Raw genomic sequence first — 27,865 nt, forward strand, 5'->3', positions numbered from 1 at the left:
AGGTTTTTCCAAGGTTATCTGGGAGAAAAATACAAGAGCATGTTCTGTACATACCACTGCACGTGTCTTTGAGTGGAGTTATTCTATTATTTTCATGTATTTGTTATAGAGAGACTTACATCCATGTCATCGCAGAGCACCGAACCAGATCCGTACTGCAGCCGGCACTGATGGGCAGCGCTGTACAGAACCCCGGGAAGCACCGAGTTCAGAGACAGCTTGTCCTTCGCCGGGGCATCATCCAGGCACCAGCCCCAGCCGCGGCTGAGAGGGGTGGGGAAATCAGAATCAGGTTAGTCTCTTGGTGTACGCACATAAACATTTCGCACATTTTTGTCATAGTAAAATTACTTTTACACTACGTCAGTGCAACATGCTAATGATAGGAGGATCATGTTATCAGATGTTGATTATGTACAGGATCAACTGGATTTTATGAGGTAACGCTATTTGCAATGGAGGTAAAACACAAGGCAGATGAAATAACAAAATAAATATCTGCGATTTACAATTTAAACCTGATTATTAGAAACAAACACAAATGGAGCAATAAGCCCATAATTTATCTCTACGGACTACAAATTAAAATAATAATAATAATAATAATAATACATTTTATTTGATGGCGCCTTTCAGGTCACCCAAGGTCACCTTACAGGAATAAAAGCATACAATAAAACATCAAGCATTATTAAAACCAGACATCAACCTAAAACAAGTGTAGTGCACAGTGTCAAAGTGAACAGGAAGTTTGAACAGGTGGGCTCTGAGTTTGGATTTGAATGTTGTGATGGAGTCTGACTGTCTTATGTGTGGGGGGAGGGAGTTCCATAGTCTGGTTGCCGAGCAGCTGAAGGCTCGGGCACCCATGGTGCTGAGGCAATTCAGGTGCAATTTACATCTTCAAGATTACATCTTGTTTTCTTGATTGACTCGACATGTTAGTAGCTCCCTCTGAACCAAATCAAAACATTGTGTAATAAACCATAAGGATTTATTCTTTGCATTAAAGGCAGTGATCTAGCTTGTGTGAATTTAATGTAATCATGGTCAATCGAAGCTACATTAAAATAATCACTTTCACGTTTTTTTTTAAGATAATGTTTTTCACTTTTGCCTTTATTTATAGGACAGCTGACCGGAGGCCGGAAATGTGGCGAGTAGAGAGTGGGGGACGAGATGCACCAGATTATCGACAGACCAGGACTTGAACCTGCAATTGGTGCGTTGAGGACTGTAGCCTCTGTACACAGGGCGCCTGCTCTACAAACTGAGCTAAAAAAAGTTAAATGAAGTCACTGTTAAAAAGGGATTTGATTAAAAGCATTACATGTTCTGTTCCAAGAAAAACTGGGACGAGCACGTGTGACAGAAAGTGATTCACTTAAGCCAAGATCCTGAGTAATAGCTTTTATCAAATAACAGATCAATTATTCTTTGTTTGCAAGAAAAAGAACCTCAATGACCCAAAGTTCAATTGGTTTGTACCATTGTGCATCCTGTCAGGATAAAAGAGGGATTTACATTAACTCTAAGACTAATCTGACAGGTGATTTATAGCGATGCAATCATTAGTTCTGCAGCAGAGTCAGAGTGACGATAGTTTTACAGACAGTGGAAACATGAATAATTGGACTGACACCGTCTGAGATTTGTTATGACATTAGCTCTCAGTGTGAGGAATGCCTTTTATGAGTGACCTCCAGAGGAGCGAGTACAGCAAAGAGCGTCATTTAATTCTTGTTTAAGTGTCTCATTAAGGCCCTCGATTACCATGAGCGGTTATACTTTACTCTGTCTGTCACAGTAATTGTGACTGAAGCAGGGAAATTATGTGCTGCATACAGTTATAACACAATACTTTATTACTCTAAGGAGGCAGGAAAAGTCAGTGAAAAGTAAGTAATTTGATTAACTTAGATAGTGCATCTTAAACTAGAACAGATAAGAAATACACCATAAAGAACGTTATTTATCAGTTGATGAATGAATGATCATTTTGTGCAGGTGAGATATATATTCATACCTTTTACTACATTAATCTTTTCTTAAATGTCTCAAAATATCTCGAAATATTGCACTTGTCCTCTTGAAGAAAGATCAAAGTTCTATGACGTACACTTTCATCATTTAATTGTTTGGTGCTGTGAACTTGCTGGTGCCCAAATCTCCGTAATGAGAGCTTTGAAGGGATCGTAATGAGCCTGCAGTCATTAAATCAATGTAAACTGTGTGATATGAATATCAATTGCATTCATATCCCAACTGTGTATGTCAATGCTGACATTTCCAAAAGGCAAGCTCAATGCAAACACACTTGCAAGGGAAGATTGCGTTAGTCAATCCTGCACTGATCTGTTATGGAACTATGAAGAAGGAAGTAAATCATGGAAATACTGTCTGTCTGTACACTACTGTAAAGTCAGATAAGTAGACAGCACTGCCATGTTATTTTTCATTATAATGGGGTTAAATGTGTCGTGCATTTAAAATGCCAACAGTGAGTTTTTCACACTCTGCACTACACACCTGCAAGGAGAAATGAAAACAAACACACTGGGGACAAACTTCAGTGTGCAGGTGTTATACGTCTTCAAAAATAAACACAAAGACAGCACCTATAAATGTCAGGTCTGGCCAAGTGGGGGGATTTACTCTTTACTAACTCTGCTGCTTTTATTTTCAGTATAATGATTGAACACCTGCGGTGAGAAGACGCACCAGGGAACTTTGCAGCTGCTAACAAGATATAAATAATGCATATACAGGATGTTTACTCATATGCGTGTGTAAAAAAAATATAGTATTGGGATGTGGAATAACTGCAAGTTTCTCACATGAAAAATACCATGTTGAGAATACTGTGATTCGGTGCATTTTCACTACTTCGTCTGGTAGAATGAAAACACTCAAAAACCTGCATTTATTGTTTCCTTATGTCTTTGCTATTTGGAAGCAATGCAACAAGCTACCTGGCAAGTCATCCTCTTATGGCTACTAAGATGCCTATTTTCATATCCAGTGGACACAGAGCAAATTAAGCATTAAATTGGGAAGTGCGTTATTTTTAAAGAGCGGGTATTATGCTGTGTCACGTTTTATGACACATATATAATGTTACAATGTTGGATGTCCAGAATAAACATGTGTGAAGTTTCTAATCTGTTGGTAAAAGCATGTTGGAGTCATCCCCAGGCTCCTCAGCTCAGTCTGCCGTGAACGCCAGGTTTCACACAGTGCTTTCTACACACTGCACTTTGTGACGTCACAAAGAAAGTGGGCTTGTAGGGGCGGGGTTTCTTAAAGCGACAGAGCTGACTGAGTCGTTTCAGGCAGAGGCAGTATGAGGGCCTGCACAGAGCACCAGTGTGAGAACTGTAAATTATGCTAAGCTACTCCACAGGTATCACAGAGTGAAATACTGTATGGAGCTTGAAATCAGCATTTCATCCCCCCCCGCTTTAAGCATGATATCATGTATGTACCCCCCCGTTCAGATTTATGACAACAGGTGGAAACATTAAAGAGTCAACCAGACAATGTTTTCCACCAATGCAGGGAGCTTAGTGTGTGTGTGTTTGCTGTGTAGTTATTGGCAGGTATCGTACAGTGAGTTTATCTGAGTTTTCCTATTGAAAACATTGCTGATGAGAGTAGGGAGAGTGAACCAAACCAGTTGTGTGCTTTAAAACCAAAACAATGAGCTCAAGATGTTAAAATGCTCCTTAAAACTGAGACAAACAGAAGAATCAAGTGATCATTTTTGTTGGTGTGTAGCTACAAGCAAAGTCTTTCGCATTATGACGATACGATGCGCAATACATGGCCCACGATAACGATAATATCACGATGATTCTGCGATAATTGACATATTGCAAATGGTAAATGGACTGAACTTAAATAGCGCTTTTCTAGTCTTTGCGACCACTCAAAGCTGCTTTTTCACTACATTACACCCAGTGGTGTAGTGGTCCCTGGAGAAGTGGGTATACTCTTAATTCATGCCCTGTTTTTGAGCAGCCCATTTAGTAAAGGATAGACGCCCTATTTTATAACCAGTGACATGTAAGACTACTCTATTTAGTTTACCCAAAAATGGGCCAGTAGTATTTGCACATTGTCACATCATTTCTGCTGCTTGACCTCAGGGAATGAGGATTATGAAATTATGAAATTACTGACCCAATACTGCCCCACAGACTAGTGAGAGATGTCTACAGAAAAACAACAAACGTGATTGACTGACAGGCTATAGCCTAAATGTAACAAGGTAAACAATGACCACAAGCTATTCAAATGTGGAAAGTCACCCCAGTATTTTTGTTTGAATAGCTCGCTTCATCTTACCTGGCTGTTCATAAACGTTACATAGCGTATTCTAACGGCAAATAGTTTAAAAGTGAACTAACAAAATTACCGTTAGGCAATCTTTTCCCAGGTATCGCCCGCCCTACTCTGCCTCTGATTGGCTCATCAGTCCTGCATAATGAGTACTGGCCAATGAGAGGCAGCGTAGGGTGGGTCATGCATGCCACCATCCTATGAAAGATAATTGGGCAATTTGGCTTGCCTACATGAATGTTGCGCATCAGAGGGGATTGAGAAGTGGGTATACGCAATGTTGAATGAAAAATAAGCGTGAATACGCCGTATACCTGCGTATACCCTGCACTACACCACTGATTATCATTACTCCCATTCACACACACATTCATACACTGATGAATGTACGACGAATGTACGAATGGCTGCTACGTAAAGTGCCCAACTGTCAATCAGTTATCACATTCATACCCGTTGGCTATGCCACCACTGTTCAGTGTCTTGCCCAAGGACACTTTCACATGTAGCTTCCGACCTTCCGATTGAGAGACGACCGACTCTACCACTGCAAGACAATCATATAATGATACATCACGATACCTGTTTAACTGAAGAATATTAAGTGCCCCTGAAAAGGTGAAGTGCAGGATTAATGTGTTATTCACTGCAACTGGGTGTCAGTTTCACAGATTTTGACACAAATTGAGATAATCAAAGATACGGTGACTAAAATTGGCAGGGAGATCTGTTGCTGTAGCTGTGTGGCGCCAGAGAAACAATAATTGTATCACATCACTCGGGACGACAATATATTGCGATATCGATATTTTGTCCCATGGAAAAAAGCTAAAACTTAGTTCATGCCATCAAAGGCAAAGGCCATTAAAAGTGACACATTAACACCCATTTTGTCAATTTTACTGTGAAAAAGTTTAACCAGTAAAAGTTAACCTAAAGATTATAAATAGAGCCACATCATATTTACAGATATAGACGCTGATTGTTTCGGACTTAACAACAAAACAACTGATCTGAGATGACCTCACACTGACTACTGAACAGCAGTAATTAAAATGTTCTCCATGAGTGCCTCAGCACTGAAAGGCAGCTCGGAGGGCAAATTAGGTTCTGCTGAAGCCTCTGTCAAAGCCGGCTGTCCTGGAAATGTCCATGCATACAAATTAACTGTTACCATAGTTCATTAACTTCAAAAGAAATGTACAATCAATACATGAGCTGCGATCAAACATGCTACGTTATGTGTGAGTTATCTCCAGGCTGTGGCTGTTTGTTTCCTCTGAGCAGAAATTAAATTAACTTCAAACAAGTGCAATTAATTTTTCTCCCACTCCTCTGGCCTCACAGACATTCTTCTGTGGACATTAAAGAGAGGCAGTGTTTACGAGTGGTCCAGCTATGTGATAACATCTAAACCACTCAGCTGAGTGTGACCTTTGACATTCCAGATAAAATAACACCTCCAGACAAAACCTCTGAAGCAGCGAGAGACACAGAGGCCTGCGGGACAACTAAAGCTGTGAACAACAGAAGCCTTGTCCTGCAGTCCATCACAGAGGTAAAACAGGAAATGGGGGGGAAATGTCGGCATTTAGAGGAGAGAGATGAGGAGATAAATATCAGTAGTCAAGTCTGATGAAAATGATTAGTGCAGATTGGGTTTTGGAGTTTCTGCGGAGGTTAAACGTAGATGCTGAAGGAAACAAAGAGACCAAACAGGGATACACCAGCTGAGAGGGGGGAGGGTGGGAAGAAGGCTTATTTTCCTGACCTCTCTTCCTGTAAAAGGTCGCCTCACCTCACTGAATATGAATGCTTTTTATTAACTTACAGGATAACTTATATCAGACTTAAGACTATAAGACTTTTTGACTTGTAACAGCCAGGCTAGCATCTGTGAGGATGTAGGCTACTCTTGAATGCAAATAATTACACTGATGTGTAGCAAGCGAAATGTTTACCCTTTTCACCATCTTACTTTAGCCAACAGCTGCTGTTTAGCACTAAACTTAGAGAGCAGCTGGAGATGAAGTTCAGACAGTTATTTTGTCATAAAATCGTGGCACCAGATGAAAACACAGGGGACCTCCTGTGAGGAACATTAGCTACTTTATCTAGTCAATAGCAAGCTCATAAGCTAACCATGGAACTTTTCCATTGATGTGTAAACTGAAATGTTGATTACTGTGCATTCCCGCTGGTAAATCCATCCATCCATTATCTATATCACTTTTCCTGTTCAGGGTCGTGGGTGGCCTATCCCAGCTGTCATTGGGCGAGAGGCGGGGTACACCCTGGACTGATCGCCAGTCAATCACAGGGCTGACACAGAGGCAACCATTCGCGCTCACACCTACACCTATGGGCAATTTTAGAGTCCCCAATGACCCCAGCGAGCATGTCTTTGGACTGTGGGAGGAAGCAGAGCAGCCAGAGGAAACCCACGCATGCATGGGGAGAACATGCAAACTCCACACAGAAAGGCCCACTTTGTCCGAACCGGGGTTTGTACTTGGGAACCTTGTAGCTGTGAGGCAACAGCGCTAACTTGCACCACCGTGCAGCCCACCCTGGAATATAAATAAATGAATTACAGCTGTTGTACAGTTAAAAACATCTCAAAGGAAAAGGATGCCTGACTTCAAAGTGACATCAAGCAGTAAAGAAAACTTAAACTGACATGTTTTTTTGGATGCAGGACTTTGTCTAAGTCGCTAAAGTATGTGTTTCTCACCACCCCGTGTGCAGCGCTACATAGCTTAGCTTCTGTGACTGTACTCTGACCGTCGCTTACTGTATGCAGTTAAATTTGGACCAGATATTCCAAGTTTCCCAGAGGACAAATTCTAAGGACTTTGGTTTCATTTTCTGTGGTCGAGTTTTCCCGCTGTCAAACATTTCAGTTCATGACAGAATCTAATTAAATCGAATCACTGTATTCTGTTAAATAACCCACAGCTGTACTTTGCTTCTTCTTCTAACATGCTACGTTGTAATAATGGGGCAGATTCCTTTTGATACAAACTTGTATACAAAAGGTTGGACAAAGACATGAGAAAGATCTCTGACTTTTAATCTACAATGCCCTGACAGACAGACACACACACACACAGACCGGTAGCCTTTGTGAAACAGACTCCCACGAGTGTAAATATCCCCCTGCGGCCCTTTTTTTCACAGCGAAGTCAAGAAGCTACAATGCTGTCAAGTAGCTGAACACCCACTAAATGGATTCCAGATGCTTGGCACTGGAAACTGGGGCAACTATAGTGAACTATTTCAGACATTCAACACACGTCATGTCGAAGCCAGAGCCACAGTGCGAGTCTTTGACAGCAGCAGCTGACTGTATAGATGAAAGACACTCACAAGCTTTGCTGTAGAAAGATCTACTATATACGACCGTATACTGTATCAGACAGTATTTATATCTCACTGCAATGCCACTACTGTAAGTGAGAAAGGTGGCATTTAGAACGCCTACGCCTCTTTACAGTTAACAAATCTTCTATTTACAAAAATGAAGGATATTTGCTTTTGTTACTCTTTTAATATCACAGCATTTTATAAGAGTTATAATACATGAAGCTGCGGCTCTTTAAACTCTGGATGATCATTTGATGCATTACTTTAACTCTACTGCCCATTGTTGAAACACTTTATGGCCGAAGTAGATTTTAAAATGTTTAAATAAGCTCGATAAAGGCGAATGGTTTACAAAATGATGAATGATTTTGAAGCTTATTTCTGACACACCTTTGGCACCAGTAGAAAAAAAACACAATGGGAATTTAGCAGGTCTGTTACGATTTATGAGGAAAAACAGAATCATTTTGTCGCATGCTTTAGCATGAGCAGGTTAAGTGGTCTAATGAAGAGCTGTCAGCTCTTCACGCTGTTGTTCCCAGCATCAAGGTTTGTTTATGAGGTCTCATAGCAGCCTAATGCCACAGCAGGAAGTGTGTGTGTGTACACATATTACACATGTTCAGCACAAAAGGGCCTCTGCCCTCAGGTCTGGATACTGTAAAAATGTAACTGAGGTTAATGAATCTTTACAATGCTGTCTCATAAACCATCTACATCAACATAATTAAACCAGCTTATGCCGAAAACATCGCTACTTTCTGCACATGACATGCACAGCTCTTTCATTTAAAGAGTCACTGCACACTTAAACATGTTCTTTGAGCTGTGATCTAAATGATATTGCTGTACTGTGACGAAGCACATCAATGCTGGTGTTAATATTCACAATTCTTACCAAATTTATAAAAATCATTTCATGGGTTGGAAACGGCTCAACACGCCATCTACTGTTTTAAATCAGCCCTGGACCTTGCCAGCCGACGGTGACGTAGAGACAAAATTAAGAAAAAAAAAAAAAGGAACATTAACGCCTGTCAATCAGAGGTGGGCAGTACACCTCCCCGGCCCCGTCTTTGAGAGGGGGTCTGTGAAACCGCGCTCATTTTCAAATATATCATGATCGAGACATCATTCACTAGAGTTTACACTATTTTTGCTAGCACACTGTACATTAGCCTTCTAGCTAATAACTGTAACAGCACGCGAGGTCTGTGCATGCGCACTTGCATTGCCTCAGCTCCGACAGCTCCAGCTTCAGGCATTAGTTGAGCTGGAGCCAATGGCTCGAACTGATAGGGCTCGGGACCACCGCGGTCCTCCACCTCACTAAAGTGCTCTTCAGGGGACTCTGGAGGGGAGAAGTCCTCCTCATCAGAAGATGGGCTCTTTGTTGCACATGTGCCCTGTGACTCTGTGTCGCTCTCCATTTTGTCTCTGGCCAGGGGAGGGGACGTCACTGAGCTGCCGGACACACCCACCTTCCTATGAGCATTTCTCAAAATTGTGCAGTGGGTGGAGTTATGGTCAGACCAGGGGGTGCAGTTACACTTTAAATATAAATATAAGTAATGCTGTATTTTATTGTCCATTTTTTCTAGTTATGATTCTTGACTTGCACGACTTCCTTTCATATTAATTTGATTCTTTCGATTCTACTTTTACTACTTATAGTTCAGTCAGACAACACACGGTGCAGACCGACTGAACATGACCTCACACGGCTGAAAATTTGCCCCCTTTCATTGTGTATGGCAAGCAGCCAAGCAGCCTCAAAGCATTATGTCATAAACATGCATTTAAAGAAACAGTGATATACTTTTTAGTAAATAAACCTTGTAGGGTGTTGATTTGATTGAAAAGCGCCTTAATTCACCCCAATAAGTGACCAGCGACGCTGGGCGGATGCGAATGAAGACAAATTGGTCGTGTGCAGTGGGTCCACAAAGTCACATTTGTAATACTTTGAAATGTTTATTGCAGCAGCAGAACATAACTTGTGTTTGGGGTCTAGGCTCTGACCTCCTCACTCTTTGCAGATGTATTTTAAATGCAGAAATTTGAGTGTTGAGGCCCTAGCCTGAGCCTGCAGGTGTATTGTTGGGGTGGTGGTGGGGCTGAAAGTATGAGCGCAGTACTGGTGCAGGGCAAATTTCTTCAAATTTCAAACAAACCTGAATGTGATTAATATTTTCTTCAAAATTAAACTTGACATAAGGCTCATCCAAGGTCACAGAGCATCAGGTACCATTGAAACACTTCACACTGTTACACATAAAAGAATAAGAGCACCATTAGCCTGTTGGATGCTTTCAAAAAGTTGTGTGTACAGTAACCTTGAAACTAAACACTCAAACTGAGTCACATGTCAGACAGCAGTGTATTCAAACATCATGTGTGGCACTCACTCGAGAAAGCGGGTGATGTACTGTCGGCTGCAACGTGACCACCGGGGCAGGGAGGTGCCGTACAGGAGCTGTGGAGACATGACGAAAGGTCGTTTCCCAATGGGTTCACAGTCATTACCGTCGCCATCATGCTGAATCCCAAAGCTGTGACATAGAAGCACATCCCACACAGGGAGGAATTAAAGTGAGTGGGCACAACATGGTACAAGGTGAACAAACAAATACATGTGTCTGTCTGTGAACTGCATGTACTGTACACACTTAGAACATTTCACATTAAGCAGCAGCTGTATCCACAATGTTGTGGTAATTTGTGCACAGCAGTGATAAGGAAAATAAAGACACAATTATGAGCATTAGCACGTCTATGTTAATTGCAACCTGCTTACGTCATGTTCAACATCTGCTTTTTGAAAGGCTAAGGAGGCTTTTTGAATGCTCTATGATTGTACAATGCAGCTCAGGAACAAGAAAGACAACTGCAACGTGATTAACCTTCAGAAGCATTTCAGCTGGTGGAAGCTAAATGCTGGCTCTAAATAAGTGAATAGAAAAACCCAAAGTGATTTGAGCTTTTTATCATCAAGGACGACATTTTAAGAAATAAGAGTTTCTACAGACAAATTCAGTCCTTGCTGGCAATTTTGAAAATTACTGTTCAATAAACAGGACAAAAAAGGACAAAAAAAAGCACATCAAGTCTAATTATCCCTTTTTTATTCACCAAGGAATGAAAAGTCAGATTTGGGGCTTAAGTAAAATGAAGATTGTGTTAAAGTAAACTTTGTAATACCTTGAAATCTCTTTGACAGTAAACACTTCATCATTTATCAACAAAATATTTCACATCTTCAATTGCTCTCGCCACTTTCACAAGAAAAAGGTTAAAATAATGCAGCCTGTTCTCAGACTACAAAATTAAATGTAGCTTGGTGGTAATATTAAACTTGTTGTTGAAATGTGCTGGGTTAAAGTCTGTTTTCTAGACTAATAAACACAATTTGCTAACTGAAGCTCTAGCTAGTAGCTAGCTAGCTAACGCTTGGTTCTATCTGTTTTCTCGCTTTTTGGGCGATTGTTTTACAGTTTTATGAAATATATTTATATTTCAAGGAAATTAGCTCCTTTACTGCACCAGTTAGAAGATGTTAAGGGTTACAGATGTTAAAATAAAACGAATTTCACCATGTTTATCTTGTAGTAAATGAGGAGAAGAGAAGAACTACTGTAAGACACATGCAATTGAATCTGGGCTCAACATCTTACATTTTCCCCCTGTACTTTTGCACATGTGAATGCTAAAAAGGTTCAGTTTGCAGGTACAGTGAATAGATTTTTTTCTCTATATATGGAATGGACTGCTTGAAAGCCTGCACAATGCACAAAGGACTCCTGTCAATCCGGCATTTGTTCACGCTCCCTGAACACACAGTATAACAGGGACGAGCTGCCAATAATACATGTGCCGGAGAATAAAGTGATAAAGTAAGAGCTGGAGAAGAGTAAGAGAACCACACACTGTTTTCTAGTGAGTGAGGTCGAGTCTAAAGAGAATGCGTTTGTAATTGCAAGTGGCCTGTACATACAAATAGGTCGATGGAGTATAGGAGACATAAAACTGTATAATTGTCTGCGGCCATTCCCTGGGGCGAGGTCTGTCTGTTTTTTCGGCTTGTTGATTGCAGCGTGTGTTATTCTTGAACATACAATCATTTCCAGCCACGGGTTCAATGTTTAGAAATATGTCAAATTAAATATGTGGAAGAAGAGGCTTTTTTTTTCCTTTCAATTAAATATCAAGCTCAAACACGTTTGTTACATGTGAAAAATAATGTGATTTTGTTGGAGTATTTTCCCACAGAAAGTTTGAAGCTTAATCCAAAAGACAACTGGACTTGGTTGAAGTTCATCTGAAGGCTTCTTCTTTTGTTTCTCTGATGTACAGGTCCTTGCATTCCTTGTTGCATTGTACTGCATACACTCTGTTTATGTCTGGGTGTTTTTGTCCTTTGGGTGGACAAGCTTCTGTCTGAGTGTGTTGGGTGGTTTGAAGTCTACCGGAATATTGTGTTTGTTGAAAAGGGACCTGTACATCGGGGAAACAAAACATCCCCTCCACAAACACATGGCCCAGCATAGGAAAGCCAGCTCCTGAGGTCAGGACTCAGCTGTCCACCTACATCTGAAGAACAAAGGACACTCCTGTGAAGACAGCAAGGTTCACATCCTGGCCAGAGAAGACCGCTAGTTTGAAAGAGGTGTCAAGGAAGCCAAGCTGGAAAAACCATCCCTTAACTGGGGTGGTGACCTAACGTGGAATCTACACGGGCAACGTATTTGAAGCGTATTTTTGACACACGTGCCGGGACAGAACCGCTCCAATGTGATTCAATGCTGCAATCTCCACCAGCCGGGTATCCTGCACGGGAGGCGGGCGTAATACGCAAGTCATTTTCTGCTGCTCAGTTCGTTTTACGCATCAAGTCTATTTTTCCTGCGCAAAGTGAAGGGTAGAAAGCCATTGACTGCTATGTAAATACATGCCCACAACCAAGGAATCCATGTTAAACAATGTGATCTCTTCATTTTTGCCAAATTCAATTTCAGTTTCCTCTTGAAGTTATTGATAGGCTAGATAAGCAGGCTAGATGAGCAGGCGAGATTAATTTGAAAGAGCAATGAATATATATTTCCTCAACATCTGGGGAAAACAATCCTATTAATTCATTCTCATTTGACTTCTACATCCTACATAAATACAGAATTAATGCACAATTAAGAAATATGTCTACAAGTCGGTTGCAATGTTTTCTTCTTCTCCTGTTTCCGGCAGACTGCACACTTTTTGGAGTCACTACCACCCCTATTTATGGACAGGAATCGCAGCTACCATTGGCTAACTTTGAGACTCATCTTTGCTGTAGTCGCAGCCGGTGTAGAATGCAAAATAGATGCTGCTGTGACGCTTACGTGTCGCGCAAGCTCCTCTGACGCTAAAGTGTCGGTGCAGATTCCCAGTAAGACACCACTTATCAGTCACATATAATGCAGTTTTAAATTCTCTGCCCAAGCAGCTGAAATCACACTCGTGCTCTGGGTCATGTGAACCCAACGACCCATCAACACCAGAGGATGCTAAAGACGCTAATCGCTATTAGCTCAACAGCTCAGGTTAACGACTCTTCCTTGATTACACAACTATTAGGTTACAAATGAGCCAGAGGATTATATTTCTAGCTCCGTCCACCAGTCAGTTTAGAACTGAAGAAGCCTTTCAGATGATGACTTCAACGAAGTCTAGTTGCCTGTTGGATTAAGCTTCGAATTGCCATGACCTGGAGAACCTTGACAGACATTTCCACAGAAAGACAAGATCATATTTTCTTTAAATTAAGGATTACATGTTGAAGACTCAGTGAATAACCTATAAAAACAATGAGGGTGAACTGTTTGTATTAAAAGTAATTTTTTGATTGCACAAATGTTCTAGGTCTAGTGCCTTGATATAAATTTTGATACGAGTTTTCCTGCTACATTAATCAAATTCACTTGACAAATTAATGTGACAGAATGATTGCTTTATATTTCCACCCTTGTAACCCCACTGTCACGGATAACAACCGTGACAATTGCACATTTTTCACCCCTCTTCACAGTCAAACAACCTGTGAGAGTCACATAGCTGAAGATCACAATCACCTCTCCACCATTCCTCTATGTCCACACAAGTCCTCCATCAAAAAGCAGCATAAACAGCTGTAGCGCTCATACCAGCAGCTAACTGGTTGTGTAGAATATTAATGATGTGTTTACATTGGTCTGCTTTAACTCATGCAGACCTGGCACCGTTCTAGGAAGTGATGTGCTTTCATATCAAATGCAAACACAATGTTTTGTAATTAGACAGCTAATTAAGGCCTCTTATAGGTTATTTATAATAGAATTATAGGGGGGGATTTGTACTTTATGTGCCTGTTTATTTGGTCATTTAAGGGGAAAAAAATTTGCAAGCACAAATGTTTAAACTGGTAATTAAGAGGCTGAATTAATAGTGATAAAACAGAATATGCGAACACAGGATTTCTTAGTATTTTAATTGAAGTGTGAATGCACATTAAGATAAGCACAACCTCAATTTAAAGGACAGGAGGAAAATTAGTACCACATCATAATAAACTCAATCTTTCCAGAGAGAAGTCTTGTTTTTCTTGTGACCACTGCTTTGTAATTCTTTGCCACATAATGTTCAGCAATCACTTCATTCCTTCTGACTTTGTGATGGATTTTTACACCCACAGAGGAGATAAAGAGGAGAGCCTGCATTAGTAGACTCACACTGTCTGGGTAGAAATGTGCAATGTATTTCACACATATGACAATAAGTGAATAAAAAGTACTGAAAGGAGAGCGCTTTCGATTATCCACAGTTACGTTATTCAAAATTTCTGAATCATACAGTAGCCAGCCTTCAACTTAAAACTCTGTTTAGGGTTCACTGAACTAGTATATTAAAAAAATAGTTGAAGATCTTCTGCGGCAAATCTGTATTTTTATTTAATTTCAAACTGCATTTGTGCCAGCAGAAGCGGAAAGCCTGAAAAACAGTTATTCAGAAAGGCGTGGCTTTCAGAAAACTGTTGATAACATTTACCGGTAGGTTCATTCGTGATCTTGGACACACGATACTCCAGAGTTTTTGTCACAAACTTTTTGATTTTTTTAAACATACAAGATCATATGATCTGTGTGTGTTTATGTGTGATTGTACAGTGAAGCCTTACTTGTGTCCCAGCTCGTGAGCTACAGTGAAGGCCAATGGGAGGCCGGTGTCCTCACTGATGCTGCAGCTGCGATGTGACTGACACATCCCCGCTACATGTGACAGACCCAGAGTCTCACAGGGCATGTTGATGGCTGCACAGATGTCCTTCCTGTGAAAAGTCAGTGCGACAACATGAAAGACATTAAATTCTATCTAAATTATAAGGCGACAATACTTTCCTTTGGGATTAATTGAGTTCTATCTTATCTTACGGGGAACTTTTAAAAATGACAGGATGGCGCGCTGGTTAGGCGCAGTTGGTAGAGCAGTCACCCACTGTACATAGGCGACGGTCCTCGTTGCACTGGTCACAGGTTCGACTCCGATCATCTGGTCTGCCGGTCATTTGGTGCATGTCATCCCCCACTCTCTACCCCCCATATTTCCTGTCTTTCTTCAGCTATCCTTTCTAATAATAATAATAAATTGAGGTTGTGGGCGCTGCTAGCGCAAAAAGCAGCATTAGTGGGCACCTTCACATGCCCTCTTCAGTTTTGTAGATCTCTTTGTTGTAGCCTTCAGGTTTTGTGTCTTTTAACCTTTATTGCTTTCTCTCCGCTGTTTTCGTCTCTGTCCTTTTTCCCCCTCTGTAAACAGACCCACGTCAAATTTACCGGACCTCTTTCGGAGGATTGATACGATTACAGTTAGTCCTCCGGATTGTGAGATTAGAGCTGAATCCCTAGCAACAGTCTGTTCATCATAGCAACGGTCTGTTATTGAGAAATAGACCTCAGAATGCCGTAATCAGAATCAATTATCTATAACACAGCCGTGTAATAAGTCATGATACTGTCATGGCCAAAACAAAGTAGAATAATCTACAGAACCATTCCCTCTCACTTAAGATACACGTAGCTTTGATTCTACTCTTTCAAACCAGAGTATGAGTTGACTCTCATGGGGGATGTTATTATGTGCAGTTTGAGAAAGAGTTTGGAAAGCCGAGTTTTTATATTACCTGGTGAGCAGGACTGCTACATCATGGTGCAGCGGGTGTTCGTCTCCCTTCATGTTGAGTTTCTTCTGCCACTTACAGAAGCTGTTCAGGCTGTTGTCAGCGTGGTGTGTGATCTTAAGGTCATCCTGTTTTTTCCACATGTCACGTGCAGGTGAAGGGAACAGAACAAAGAGAACATAAAGTACACAAATCTGAAGAATGAGGAGAAAAAATGCAGCGACGATTTGATGGAAACTGAAATCAAATAATTGCTTTAGGTTCGGCTAAATTGCACCGTCTGTGCTTTTAACATTTGTGCGGCCTTTAATCGGAACCTAATAACAGTCATTCAGCTTATAGTACTGAAATAGCTGCATCACTGAATACTTCATCTTTTTTATCATGTTCTGTACATTTTTATAGGTGGTTAGGAGAAACTAACATGTTCCAATATGTTTATGCTTGTGCTTTTCAATCTGTATACATGATGGTCAGAACAACTTGTGATGCCCATACAAGCATATCTTTTCTGAGCCTGATTTGCAACAATGATATAAATACACTCATATATACTCATTTATCACCATTCTATTAGCTTACGTTACATTTATGTGCTCTGTTCACATCTATATCTTATTAACTTCTGCTGCAAAAGGCAACACAGGACACATTTGTATCATATAAAGTAAAAGAAGACATTATTTATTATTTAACGACCTGCCGTGAGTCATTGTGAATGTGACAATGCAAACAAAAAGCTCTGTGTATCCAGGTGTCATTCATAAAACATCTGCTGGAAAGACATTTGACATTTAAGTAGTTTCAACAAAGACAATTGTATTAATCTACAGAGAAAGCTTCACACTTTTTTACCTCATCTTTCTCCAGCAGGACGAGCCGAACAACCACGATGTTGATTGCGTTTCCAATACTGGCGTCTCGGAACAGACCGGCCACCTGAAAAATAAAATCCATTTAACATTTAGATGTTAGATAATTCCTACCTACCAAGACACCGCATAAATCAAAATAATCCAAGGGAAAGTTTATACAATAAAAAGGTTGCTGATGTACAGTTTTCTGCATACAAAAAGCTTCATTATGTGGTGTGGCCACGAGTGAGAGAAGCAAAAGACAGCAGGGAGCTGCCATTAAATTAAAAAAACATTTAATTTAAAAGATCTTCTTGTACAGAAAACTCTACAATACGACCTGGCAAATATGTTGTTGTATTAATAGAAACAGTTTTGTATTAAAGTTATATCAGTCATGCTCCGGCATCTGACTTTGGGGTCTTTTTAATGTTGGATTTCCTTTCAAGGCCAATACACTTAAAAATAACAGTTACAGATGTGGCCGAAAAGAAACAAGGAACAAAACTCTTTACATTTCAGAAACATCCCCTGCTCTGGTTGAATATCTTTTGATGATTTATTCTATGCATCGGTCCAGATGACCCAAGTCATTCAGAGGTATCCATTATTTGTGGATGTAAACAGTAATCCTGATGATTCATTTAGCACTAGAACAACAATTCACCTCTCAAAATTAAAGCTTTTAGCACTACATGTATTTAGAAACTTTTACAGGTCTGAGTGCAAAGACCTTTAAAGGGCAAACAATCTATAATTACAGCTTTTTATGGATAATTACATCAATTTATGTCGTATTATATCATGCAAATGTCAAAACATTTCAGTAACATAAGGAACCTTTCAATCAGTCAGTCTATGAAACACTGCAGGTGTAAGCTTCTAGTTGAGTTCAGCGAACATCCATCTATTCATCCATTATCTATACGGCTTATCCTGTTCAGGGTCACTGGAGGCTATTCCAGCTGTGACTGGGCGAGAGGCGGGGGTACACCCTGGACAGGGCGCCAGTCACTCACAGGGCTGACACATACAGACATGCTCACAATTTAGAGTCACCAATGAACCTAATAAGCATGTCTTTGGACTGCGGGAGGAAGCCGGAGTAGCCAGAGTGAAGACACGCATACCATGGAGAGAACATGCAAACTCCACACAGAAAGGCCCACGATGTCCAAACGGGATTTGAACTAGGAACCTTCTAGCTGTGAGGTGACAGTTCAGTTAACATATAAGATGTAAAACTGGCACCTTTAACCCTTATTTAAAAAAAAATATGGTTTGCTTTGATGGCTTTGTTAGGGTTATTTAATATGTCATGTGTCAAAACCCAATGAAAACGGTGTCAGTGGAGTGTAAAAAGGGTGTGCATTTAAATAAGTCTATAGCTTTGACATTCACTTGTAGTCTTGAGTTAAGGTGGCATGTGACAAATTAGAGAATTGGCTACAGAGGGCAGGAGGCAGTGCGGGGTTGATTGCTAGAGAAAAGAGAGGGACTGAGGTCAACAGATTGACGCTAACAACAAATGAGAACCGTGGAACAAAGGTCTGAGGTGAAGGGAGCTGGCACTGATGAGATGCAAGACTGTGAGCATCATTATCACTCGGTTCAACAGAGGCTTCCTACCAGAGTGAAACCAAAGCTTTACACTGCTCCTTAACAATGAAGACATGCTTATTTCTGTAGGAAATGTCTCTGACAGGATTGCAAACATCACTTGGTGTTGTTGTTTACATCTCCAGAGCAAAGATGTATCATTGGATATCTTTCTTTTTAAAATGATAATCTTTAAGATTTTCATTTAAGTCATTATCTATCGCCGAATGAGGTAACACAATGGTGATTGAGCCTGTGGCCCACTGATGAAAGCCTTTGCATTTGCAGTATTACAGACTGGGTGTCTGGTGCGTCTTTCACAAAAAAAAATCACAAGCGCCGCCCAGTTAGTGACGTGTTTTCCATCAGCCAGCAGTGGTTGGTCTGCCAGAGAGGGTAGGCGGAGTAAACAGTAATCTACTATGGCTGAACAAAAAGAAAAGATGAAGGCAAACAGTCTAGAAAGGAAAGCAACCGACAGCGAGGAAAATCAAGAGTTACAACCGGAGCCAACCGTGGACGTCACACATGCAACATTGTCTGGATATCTGGGAAGCGTGCTTGATCGCCATAGGTGCCGCCACAGAGAACAAAACTGATATCTTCAAAATTACAACTTTAACTATTATAGCATTTCTCATAACAGCACTTAGCCTCATATTTGTGATAAATAGTAGACCCACAAAACAAATCTGAAATGAGAAAGACAAGGGTGGAGGTGAATTCGTAACAGATAATTGACCATAAATCCATTTACTACAAACACAAAGATGCGAGGGTAAGGGAGAACTATAAAGGCATAAGTATGCTTGCACAACATTCTTTCATGTTTAGTTGAATAAGAGTTTGGCTGAAAGAGAAGCTGTGTTCTGCCTTCAGAAACTTTTTTTCCCCAGTGGAAATACGAGGTGATAAAGTTGTTGAACTGAAATAAACAGTTGAGAAACTGCAACTGATTCATGCCAAGGAGCAAGAGAGAGCACCTCGTTCTGCAGTAAAAATAGCATTTTATAAATAATCTCTTGGCTGTGATGACACTTAAGTTATTACACAAAGTTGTAAAGGGAAAATATGTTAAATACTGGTCAGATTCCTCTCATTTTTCTTGCTGTTAGGAAAAACCTCTACGCGCTTAAACTTCTGTGCAAGTTGTGTAAGTGGGGCACTTCAGACAGAAACACACAAAGGACTCATTTCATCCAGACTCTGCCGCCGTCTTACAAAGAAGTGCTCATTCACAGATATTTGTGGCGCACGTCCTGAAGCTGAATGAACTTTGGGACCATTTTTAAAACTTTATCTGTTAAGTTATAGATACTTTCAGTCCAACAGTTTTTTCTCTATTGTTATTCAAGTGAGTATAAATAGAGCGGCGACTATTTAAAGCTCATTTTCCGCAACAATGTGCTGTTGATTTTATGTTTCCTCTCAAACCGCATGCTTCATGTGTAAACGTCTTCATTGTTGGCGGGTAAATGTTACTTCTTGTGCCTCTTCTTTCCTCCTATTTGTCCTGTTTGTTTATTATCGTATAGATATATTAAATATCTCAGAGAAAATTAAACAACTAATCATAAGACCACCATGTGAAAGGAAGTCAGGAGCTATTTAATGAAAGGGCTGCAGAGATCGACTGTCAGGGCTGTTATGTGTGTGTAAATCACATCACTCTGTGCACACAGTTCAGCACAATATAAATATAGGAACCTCTTGTTAAGCTGACAGCTTCAACACAGCGTCTGTAATGAGACAATGGAGCAGCTGTTGGCTGAGGAAGATGATGACATTACTTATTGTTTGGACAAGAGCAAGAGGTTGTTTCCCTTGATGCTTTGCAAGATTGTTTTCACAAAACTGAAGCGTTAGGGGCTTTCAAGTTCAAAGCCGGAGTGTAGATGACTCCAAAAAAGAACCCAGAGAGGATGTGGGGAATAATGGCTGCTTCCTCTGTGTATTATCGTCCGTTGAGTCAGTTAATCTGACGGCTTCTCTGTCAGTGAATTCCCTTTCCTGATATTCTATCCTCTGATGGCACTTTCAGTAGCTGCTGTCAGAGAGAAGAAGGCTGTATTTTGGAAGAAAGAATGATGTGCTAATCAAAAGCAGACGAGGAGTCAGTTTACTTAACCCATAACTAGCAGGCAGGAATAACACCGAAGTCTCGGGAGACGTGGTTTAAAAAAACAGGTAGATGAGAAGAGTTTAAGTTATCCATTGTGTTACTTGACAAGAAGATGGAAAAATCTGTATTATTCTGAAGATGATCAAATGTCCTGAAGCAAAATATATGATAAAGATATTTTCATAGAAAACATTCACAGAAAAAATCACAAGCGGCGCCCAGTTAGTGACGCGTTTTCACCCAGCAGTGGTTGGTCTGCCAGAGAGGGTAGGCGGAGCTAAGCTGCTTTTCCTTCATCATGCTGATGTAATTATAATTCAGAATAAACATGGTTTTAATACACAGAAATATAATCGTTTGTCTTGTCATATACTCACAATGTTCATGATAGCGAGGACATAGTTTTCCACGGCTTTGCTCCCATGATGCTCCACCATTTTCGGGTCGGCCACCACCAGCGTCTCCACCCACCTCTCTTTGCTGACTGAGCGTTGACGGATTCTCTTTCTTCGCCTCTGCTGCCGGTGCTCCCATTGCTCCCGCTGTGTCTCAATGTCTTCAAAACTTTCATGGGAATCTGAAGATGGAAGACAGAAAATAGATATTATAAACTGCTGTTGCATGGCATGTGCAAACAACAGCTTTTCACTTTCCACACACACTCTTGGGTAGACACGTGTGTTTCTTGCACCAGTGTGTCTACCTCCTCATGGCCTCTCTGCCTTTAGAATTGTTCTTGTTATTACTGAAATATTAAGTATGAAATATTAAATAATAAAGTATAAATAGGAATCAAACAAAGAAAAGATCGATGACTACAGATACAACTTCAAAAATAAGTAAAAATCCCAAGAAGAAGAAACAAACTCGACGCTCAGATGAAGGCAAACAGTCTGAAAAGGAAAGCGACCGTCAGCGAGGAAAATCAAGAGTTACAACCGGAGCCAACCGTGGACGTCACACATGAGACACTGTCTGGATATCTGGGAAGTGTGCTCCCGTAATTACCGTTTATCGCCATAGGTGCCGCCAAAGAGTACGAAAGTGAGATCTTTGAGATAATAACTTTAATCATGTTCACAGGTGAGAAACTGTAATGTTGACTGGAAAAATATATTACCTGTCTGTAGTTTAAAGGCATGTCTCAATAATCCTCCTACCTGCCTGTGATCAATAATAATAATGATTTGATTTCAATTTGATTGGTAACATTTGATCGTTGATGGATCTTCAAACTCTGCCACCACAACAGAGGACGTGTTTTTTGGGTTCAGGAGTTCCTCAAAGTGTTCTTTCCACCGGTCGACGATATCCCCAGTCCAGGTCAGCACTCTCGTCCACACTGGTACCATCATCTATCCATCTCCTCATCCCGCCATCCATCCACCTGTCCAACTGTCAACCTATCTTTACATCTACAGCATCAACCACAGCCCTCTATGACTCTATGCTTTGGCAACTACATTGACACTTTGTCCTCTACATCAGCAGGTGTCCACACAAAAACAAAAATCTAACAGCCTGACCGGTGTTAAAGGCACCACTGTGTTTCATGAACACACACCACTGTCTTTTTTTTTATTCCACTCGTGATTCACACGAGGAAATTCATGTTAATGTATTCACAAACTTAAACACATCTTCGTGATCCCTGAAGGATGCTCAATTTTCTTTTCAGGGTCAATTTGGACTCACTCAGAATTGTAAGCAGCTGATTTATGAGCCACTAAATTTCAATACTTTCTTCCTCTGACCTCTGCAGATTGTAAGTCAGGGACTCAAGAAAGGAGACAAGAAAATCATTCGCTATTGTCTCAGTAATCCGAGGACAAGACTCGGCATGATGCAGGCTTCCTATACTTACTGATTCTCATATGAGCTACCTGAACTGTTGTTTTGCAGTTTCAATGAATAAATAACAAGTTTAAAGTTTTGAAAAAGCGTGGCCGTGTTTGTGATGAGAAAAAGAGACTTACTTTTGACTCCACAGGTACCGTTAGCAGCTTGTTTCCCTGAGTTGGGCTGCGTGACTGGACTCGAGGAGGGAGGGGGCGCGTGGCGTTTGTAGATGGCGTGGGCCTGTGGTGCTGAGGTCTCAGCGCTCGGCTTCTCCAGAGGTTGAATAAAAAACTCTTCATCAGACAATTTGAACAGTCCTGTCTGAAGAGAAAGAAGGAATGTAAGGCTGGTTTCTAGTCATCTCTTTTAATGAGGATCAACAAAGAGGCGTGTTGAAGTATTGAGCTGTTTACAGAAAGCTCCAAAGCTTCAGGTAAAACATTGAACTGTGTATTTTATTTGTTCTTCGGCCACCTGAACGAAGAGTTGTGTGGCCCCAGTTTTGGTGGTCTGGGTTCTTAAATGTTACAATCTCATGCTTATTTTAGTCTTAATATTTAAGTTGAGTACCACGGGGCCTTTAACTGCTCACCTGACAAAAGAATGTGGAATATTGTGATGTGCTCTACACCACGTTATTTTACAGACCAATGGACTAATAAATTAACCAAGAAAATAACCAGCAGATTAATTGGAAATACAAATAGCTGTCAGTTCCACCTCTTTATCCACCATACATCTGCTAAAAGCTTAAAAATATCACATTTGTAAAAGTGCGACACCTACAAAATAAGAGCTCGTATTTTCATGTTTCGTTACCTCCTTCTTTATTCATCTAAATAAAAACTAGGCCAAAACCTAGTATGTGGCTGACCGCATCAGATCAATGTGTTACAAAGACTGTCCTCATGAGGCCGATGTGTTTGAAAGCAGGTGTGCACTGCAGATAGGTGAGGACAGCGGACAAGCAGCGGAGGAGCAGCCCCGCCTACTCCCCGAACTAAGTATCCAGAGCCATGTAGAGAGAGAGAGTCGCGTTAGTGGAGGTCCAACATGCTCCATGATCCGCCATTGCCATGTCGCAACTCTCTATCTATACGGCTGTGAAAGTCCGCTCGCTCACTCACGCACTCACTCATGTACAGACCCGTGTGTAGGGCTGACCCCGGCGGTCAGCCAAAAAAACACAGCAGTAACATTAGATTTAAAATGTGTGCACATTGTTGAATGCAAATATTCTTTATTTATTTTGCTGACTAGTTTAATATCAAAAGAGTTTGCCATAATGCAAACTAATCCCATCCTGCGGTCACTTCACAATTAAAGCCTTCAAGTGAAAAGTTGCCTTCCTGTTGACTTCCTGTTACTGAGGGGAGCTAATTATGGTCATCATGCAGGTTAGAAGAGCTTTTTGGTCGTTTGGGGCTGCTTTTTTAGAAAGTGGATTTACACTCAGGTGTATAATTACAGTTATGCAGGCAGATCTAAAACCTTTAACCCACTTCACCAAAATAATCAGAGCTGTCTCCCTCTCTGTGGCTGCCTCAGCCTCATGTTGACCCTGAAATAAACCTCGTTAGAACTCTGCTGCCTCAGGGAGAATATCTTATTAGCATAAAATATACTAATTAATACTGAAATTATACAAATATTATCTTTTTGATGAATTACACACAATATGTTTTCTAGGCTGTTGTGATTTTTGTCTTTAAAAGCTGCTTGAGACATACTTTATTGCTCCTGACAACACTTGGAAACCAGAACCCTAAATTATTCTCAGCATAAAATAACAAAAGCCAGTAAGCCTTCAGGTTAACAGCCTAATCAGCCTGATGTGTTAAGTTTGCTGTGGACTTTGAGGGCGCCACTTAGAAAGGGAAAAGGTCAGATGTCACATAAATTACTGCACCCTAAACCACGCCGGCACAGTGCCAAAACCATTCCGGTTTCCAGTAGCCCCCAGTAGCCCCCCCCATCCTTCTCTGTTGACCATCCTCGCCCTATATTTGATTTCTGTCCACCTTCTGCTCACACGAACTCTCCCTCAGCTGTCACACAGTCACAGGATCCACTGAACCTTTGACAGGAGGGCTGGTGCACCAGTACATGTGCAGAACCACACGCGAAAAGTCGAGTAGAGCATCAAGAGATTTACTCTTAACGGTTCCTACACATACAACCAAGCTCAAAGAGGAGCTGTCAGTAGCCGTGCTGTGTTGACCCCTGTGCAGGTGTACTCAACACAAACAAAGAGCCTTCACATGAAGTTTTTTAGATGTCAAATGTGAACTGAGCTGAAAATCCAAACATAGAACGGATGTTCAGACTAATGCAATTTCACATATATTGATTATAAGATCATAAAACAATCTACTTCACTGCAGGGAAACTTGTTCTGGACTCTGTCCTCAAGGTCCACAGAGGTTAAAAAGCATATACTCCATAGAAACACACATAATGACAGAACGCACAAAAACACAATACCATGAAACAATTTGTACAAATGCATGAACCCCTACTGACAGTAGCAGCAGAGTTTCATATTGCACAGCCCCGTGGTACATCTGACAACACCTGTTATTGAGAATCTTAATGGACCTTGGCAGAAATGAATGATTATAATAGTTCAGCCTGGCCGAAGGGCCCTGAATCTAATACTAGAGGGTGGAACTATTTTCTGTGTCTGATAATAGACTGCTCAAATTGTTTGAAGTGATGGGTATCTTATAACTTCCATCATTTTCACAGCGGTCTATACAAGACGAGCTCGCTGTGATTTCAGCCGAACACACGAGTGACTAACCAGGCCGTCATCCCTTATTTAAAGATACTCTCTGAAACTGCACGGTAAAATAGCAACATGAACTTCTGCTCACCTCCGTGTGCGTAGCAAACATTTCCACTGTTGCAGTCTAAGTGTATCATCAATATGAACCCCCATGAACTTGAGCGTGTATATGTACTCATGATGTATATGAGCAGACCTGGGTGAAGCATTTATTGTGGATAACCACTTGCAGAAGTTCATCCACTCCCCTGGGATCAAACACCATCTCTTGTCTTCATAATCAGAAATGATCGGACTACTGCAGAGACATCCCGGTGAAATTGAATCAACTCATGTGTGGAAGTTTGTCTATTATATATATCTGAATGACAAAACTGGAATTTTCCACAATTTCACAATATCTGCACAACAGCAACACAATGCAATACATCTGTGTTTTTCCACAGATGACTCATTATTTTAGCATCAACACACAGCCGCAATGCAAGCAACACATTCTCTCCTGTTATAATCACACTGCACTGGACAGTATAACCTGCTGTAATGTATTTACAGTACTCTGAGTGTTGTTAACACTATTTTCCATCATGTGCCCCTCTGCTGTCTAAATAACTGTTTGTTTGTGTGTTCTGAAAATCTCTGTAAATGTCAAGTAGTCATTTCATCGCTGTCACCGACAAAACCTCATGTCGCTGGTGCATGTACATTCAAACCTCTGCAGATGATTCAGAGCGCAGCAGTCGACCAAAAACAGCACACATAACTGCACTGTTCATAATCCTCCACTTGCTCCCAGTCGTCTAATCAAACTGCATCAAGCAGTGTCAGCGAGCATCAAAACCCTGTTGCTCGCTGACAAAACGGCAACAAAAACGGCTCCTGCCTGCTAATTGAACGCCCTCATTGAGGTCTACACTCCCTCCTGCCCGCTACGCTCTGCCAATGAAAGGCGCCTAGTACTCCCATCACAACAGGGCCCTAAGTCGCGAACTAGTCTCTTCTCCTCAGTAGCCCCCAGGTGGTGGAACGAGTTACCAAACTCACCAAGTCCCTTTGCAACTTTAAGAAGAAGCTCTTTCATGAACACCTCTGCACGTAATGATATTGATGCTATTGATGTTGATGACATCGAGGATGTTGTTGGTGTTGATTAGGATATTCATGATGATGATGATGACTATACTGACCTTGTTGATGTTGCTAATGATGATGATTAAAGAATAATAATAATAAAAAAGGCGCTTTATCATGCATGCATTTTATCCCATTCATCATTCATACGATCATTCACAGACACTCACAGAGCAATTTGGTGTTTAGTATTTTGCCTGAGGACACTTTATTCTTCTTCTTCGAAATAAAGGTAAAGTAAGTGTCAAATCTGATTAACTTTTATACATCAATGTAGCAGCATATTATGTAGTTAAATTTGCTCCCCCTCAACAGATGCTTCTAACACTTTTCTGCTTCTATAATAAGGCTACAGTAATGATGGATTTATTGAAAAATTCTAAGTATTGAAATAAAAAAAAAACGCAAGTCCTGCATAAAAAAAGTTATAGAAAGTCTGGAAGTACCACCAGCAAAAAGTAACATGAGTTAAAATACTTATAATTCCTAATTGTTAGTGATACAACAGTTAGTTCCAACCAAGTAATCTGATTGGATAAGACTGTTGTTGATCATTATTGTTTACTACTATTTGCCGCTTGTGTAACTGTTGTATAAAAGCAATGTAACACTCGAGGTCATGATCTTTGTTCTGAATATCATCACTGCATGCCGAGTGCCGCAGATAATTACAGCTCCCTCTCACTCCCATTTTTCCGTTCAGCGATTCAGAAAGAAAAAGGTAGATTTAAATCTCAGGCGATTTATTAAACAACAAACTATAGTGTGATTGTAACAACTCTGAAGGTTTGGAACCCTTATGGGAGAAAAGGTAGTTCTGGGAACACGACTAATAAAAGGTGTTAGAAAGTGTCCTCGGGGAGGTAAGCACATACTGTTGTAGTGTCCTGACCCGACCTGAACTTATATTTTTATATATGCAGTATATATATTGTATCAATTTTTGCTTTGTGTCACATTTCTTGTGATGTTCTTAATGCTTTGTAAAGCACCTTGAATTGCTTTGTGTATGAATGGTGCTCTATAAATAAACTTGCCTTGCCTTGTCTTGCCCGGCCTATTACCTCAAGTGTTTCTTTATTTGTACAGAAATATCACCGTAATCACTCGTCATTAGGGGAACTTATTCATCTTTTATTGTTAATGAAAAACTAGTCCAGGGGTAGTCAGTCTTCAGATAGATATCCAAAGCAGTCCCTGATTATCTTCATTACTGACTGAACAAGCAATGAGCCTTCAAACAGCAGAGAATAATGTTCTCCCTCTGGAGGAATGCGATAGTTACCAGGACCTTTTCCAGGGAAAACAAAGCAGAGAGTGATCACTTCCTTCTACAAATAAAAACAACAGATTATGTGGTCACTGCTGTTTATATCCAACAGGTCACTGCACTCTCTCCAGCAGGTGTCACTGACTGTTACAATGGAAACATGGCTCTTAGTTCTGACATGGCCTGGAGCAGGGTGGCTAACTTTTCAAGCTTTAATGCGTCAGTCTCTTGTAGTGTCTAACTTACAATAGTCTGAACCAGAAGCAAAATTAAGACCGGTCAAACACTAAAAACCTGTCACGCAGTTCTGACTCATGCTCCATAGGTTGAGTGATGGGAAGTTAAGAAACCATAGAGGGTGAATGTC

At 40.7% G+C, this 27,865-nt stretch overlaps 1 protein-coding gene across 1 annotated transcript in view; it reads right to left on the minus strand.

Moving 5' to 3' along the window:
• Positions 1 to 27,865, minus strand: part of LOC138592714 (A disintegrin and metalloproteinase with thrombospondin motifs 7) — an 81,593-nt gene that overhangs the window by 43,218 nt on the left and 10,510 nt on the right. Inside the window, exons 3-10 of the mRNA XM_069663579.1 lie at positions 22,447 to 22,630; positions 21,989 to 21,991; positions 20,848 to 21,047; positions 16,751 to 16,834; positions 15,899 to 16,023; positions 14,897 to 15,046; positions 10,116 to 10,259; positions 120 to 264 (exon numbers count right to left, since the gene is read on the minus strand). Of these exons, the coding sequence (XP_069519680.1) occupies positions 120 to 264; positions 10,116 to 10,259; positions 14,897 to 15,046; positions 15,899 to 16,023; positions 16,751 to 16,834; positions 20,848 to 21,047; positions 21,989 to 21,991; positions 22,447 to 22,630 (1,035 nt within the window). The remainder of the gene's footprint in view (positions 1 to 119; positions 265 to 10,115; positions 10,260 to 14,896; positions 15,047 to 15,898; positions 16,024 to 16,750; positions 16,835 to 20,847; positions 21,048 to 21,988; positions 21,992 to 22,446; positions 22,631 to 27,865) is intronic.

The sequence above is a fragment of the Semicossyphus pulcher genome, unplaced genomic scaffold (assembly GCF_022749685.1).
Source record: "Semicossyphus pulcher isolate SPU_LCO1_2020_fin unplaced genomic scaffold, fSemPul1.0.p SCAF_1, whole genome shotgun sequence".
Lineage (NCBI taxonomy): Eukaryota > Metazoa > Chordata > Actinopteri > Labriformes > Labridae > Semicossyphus > Semicossyphus pulcher.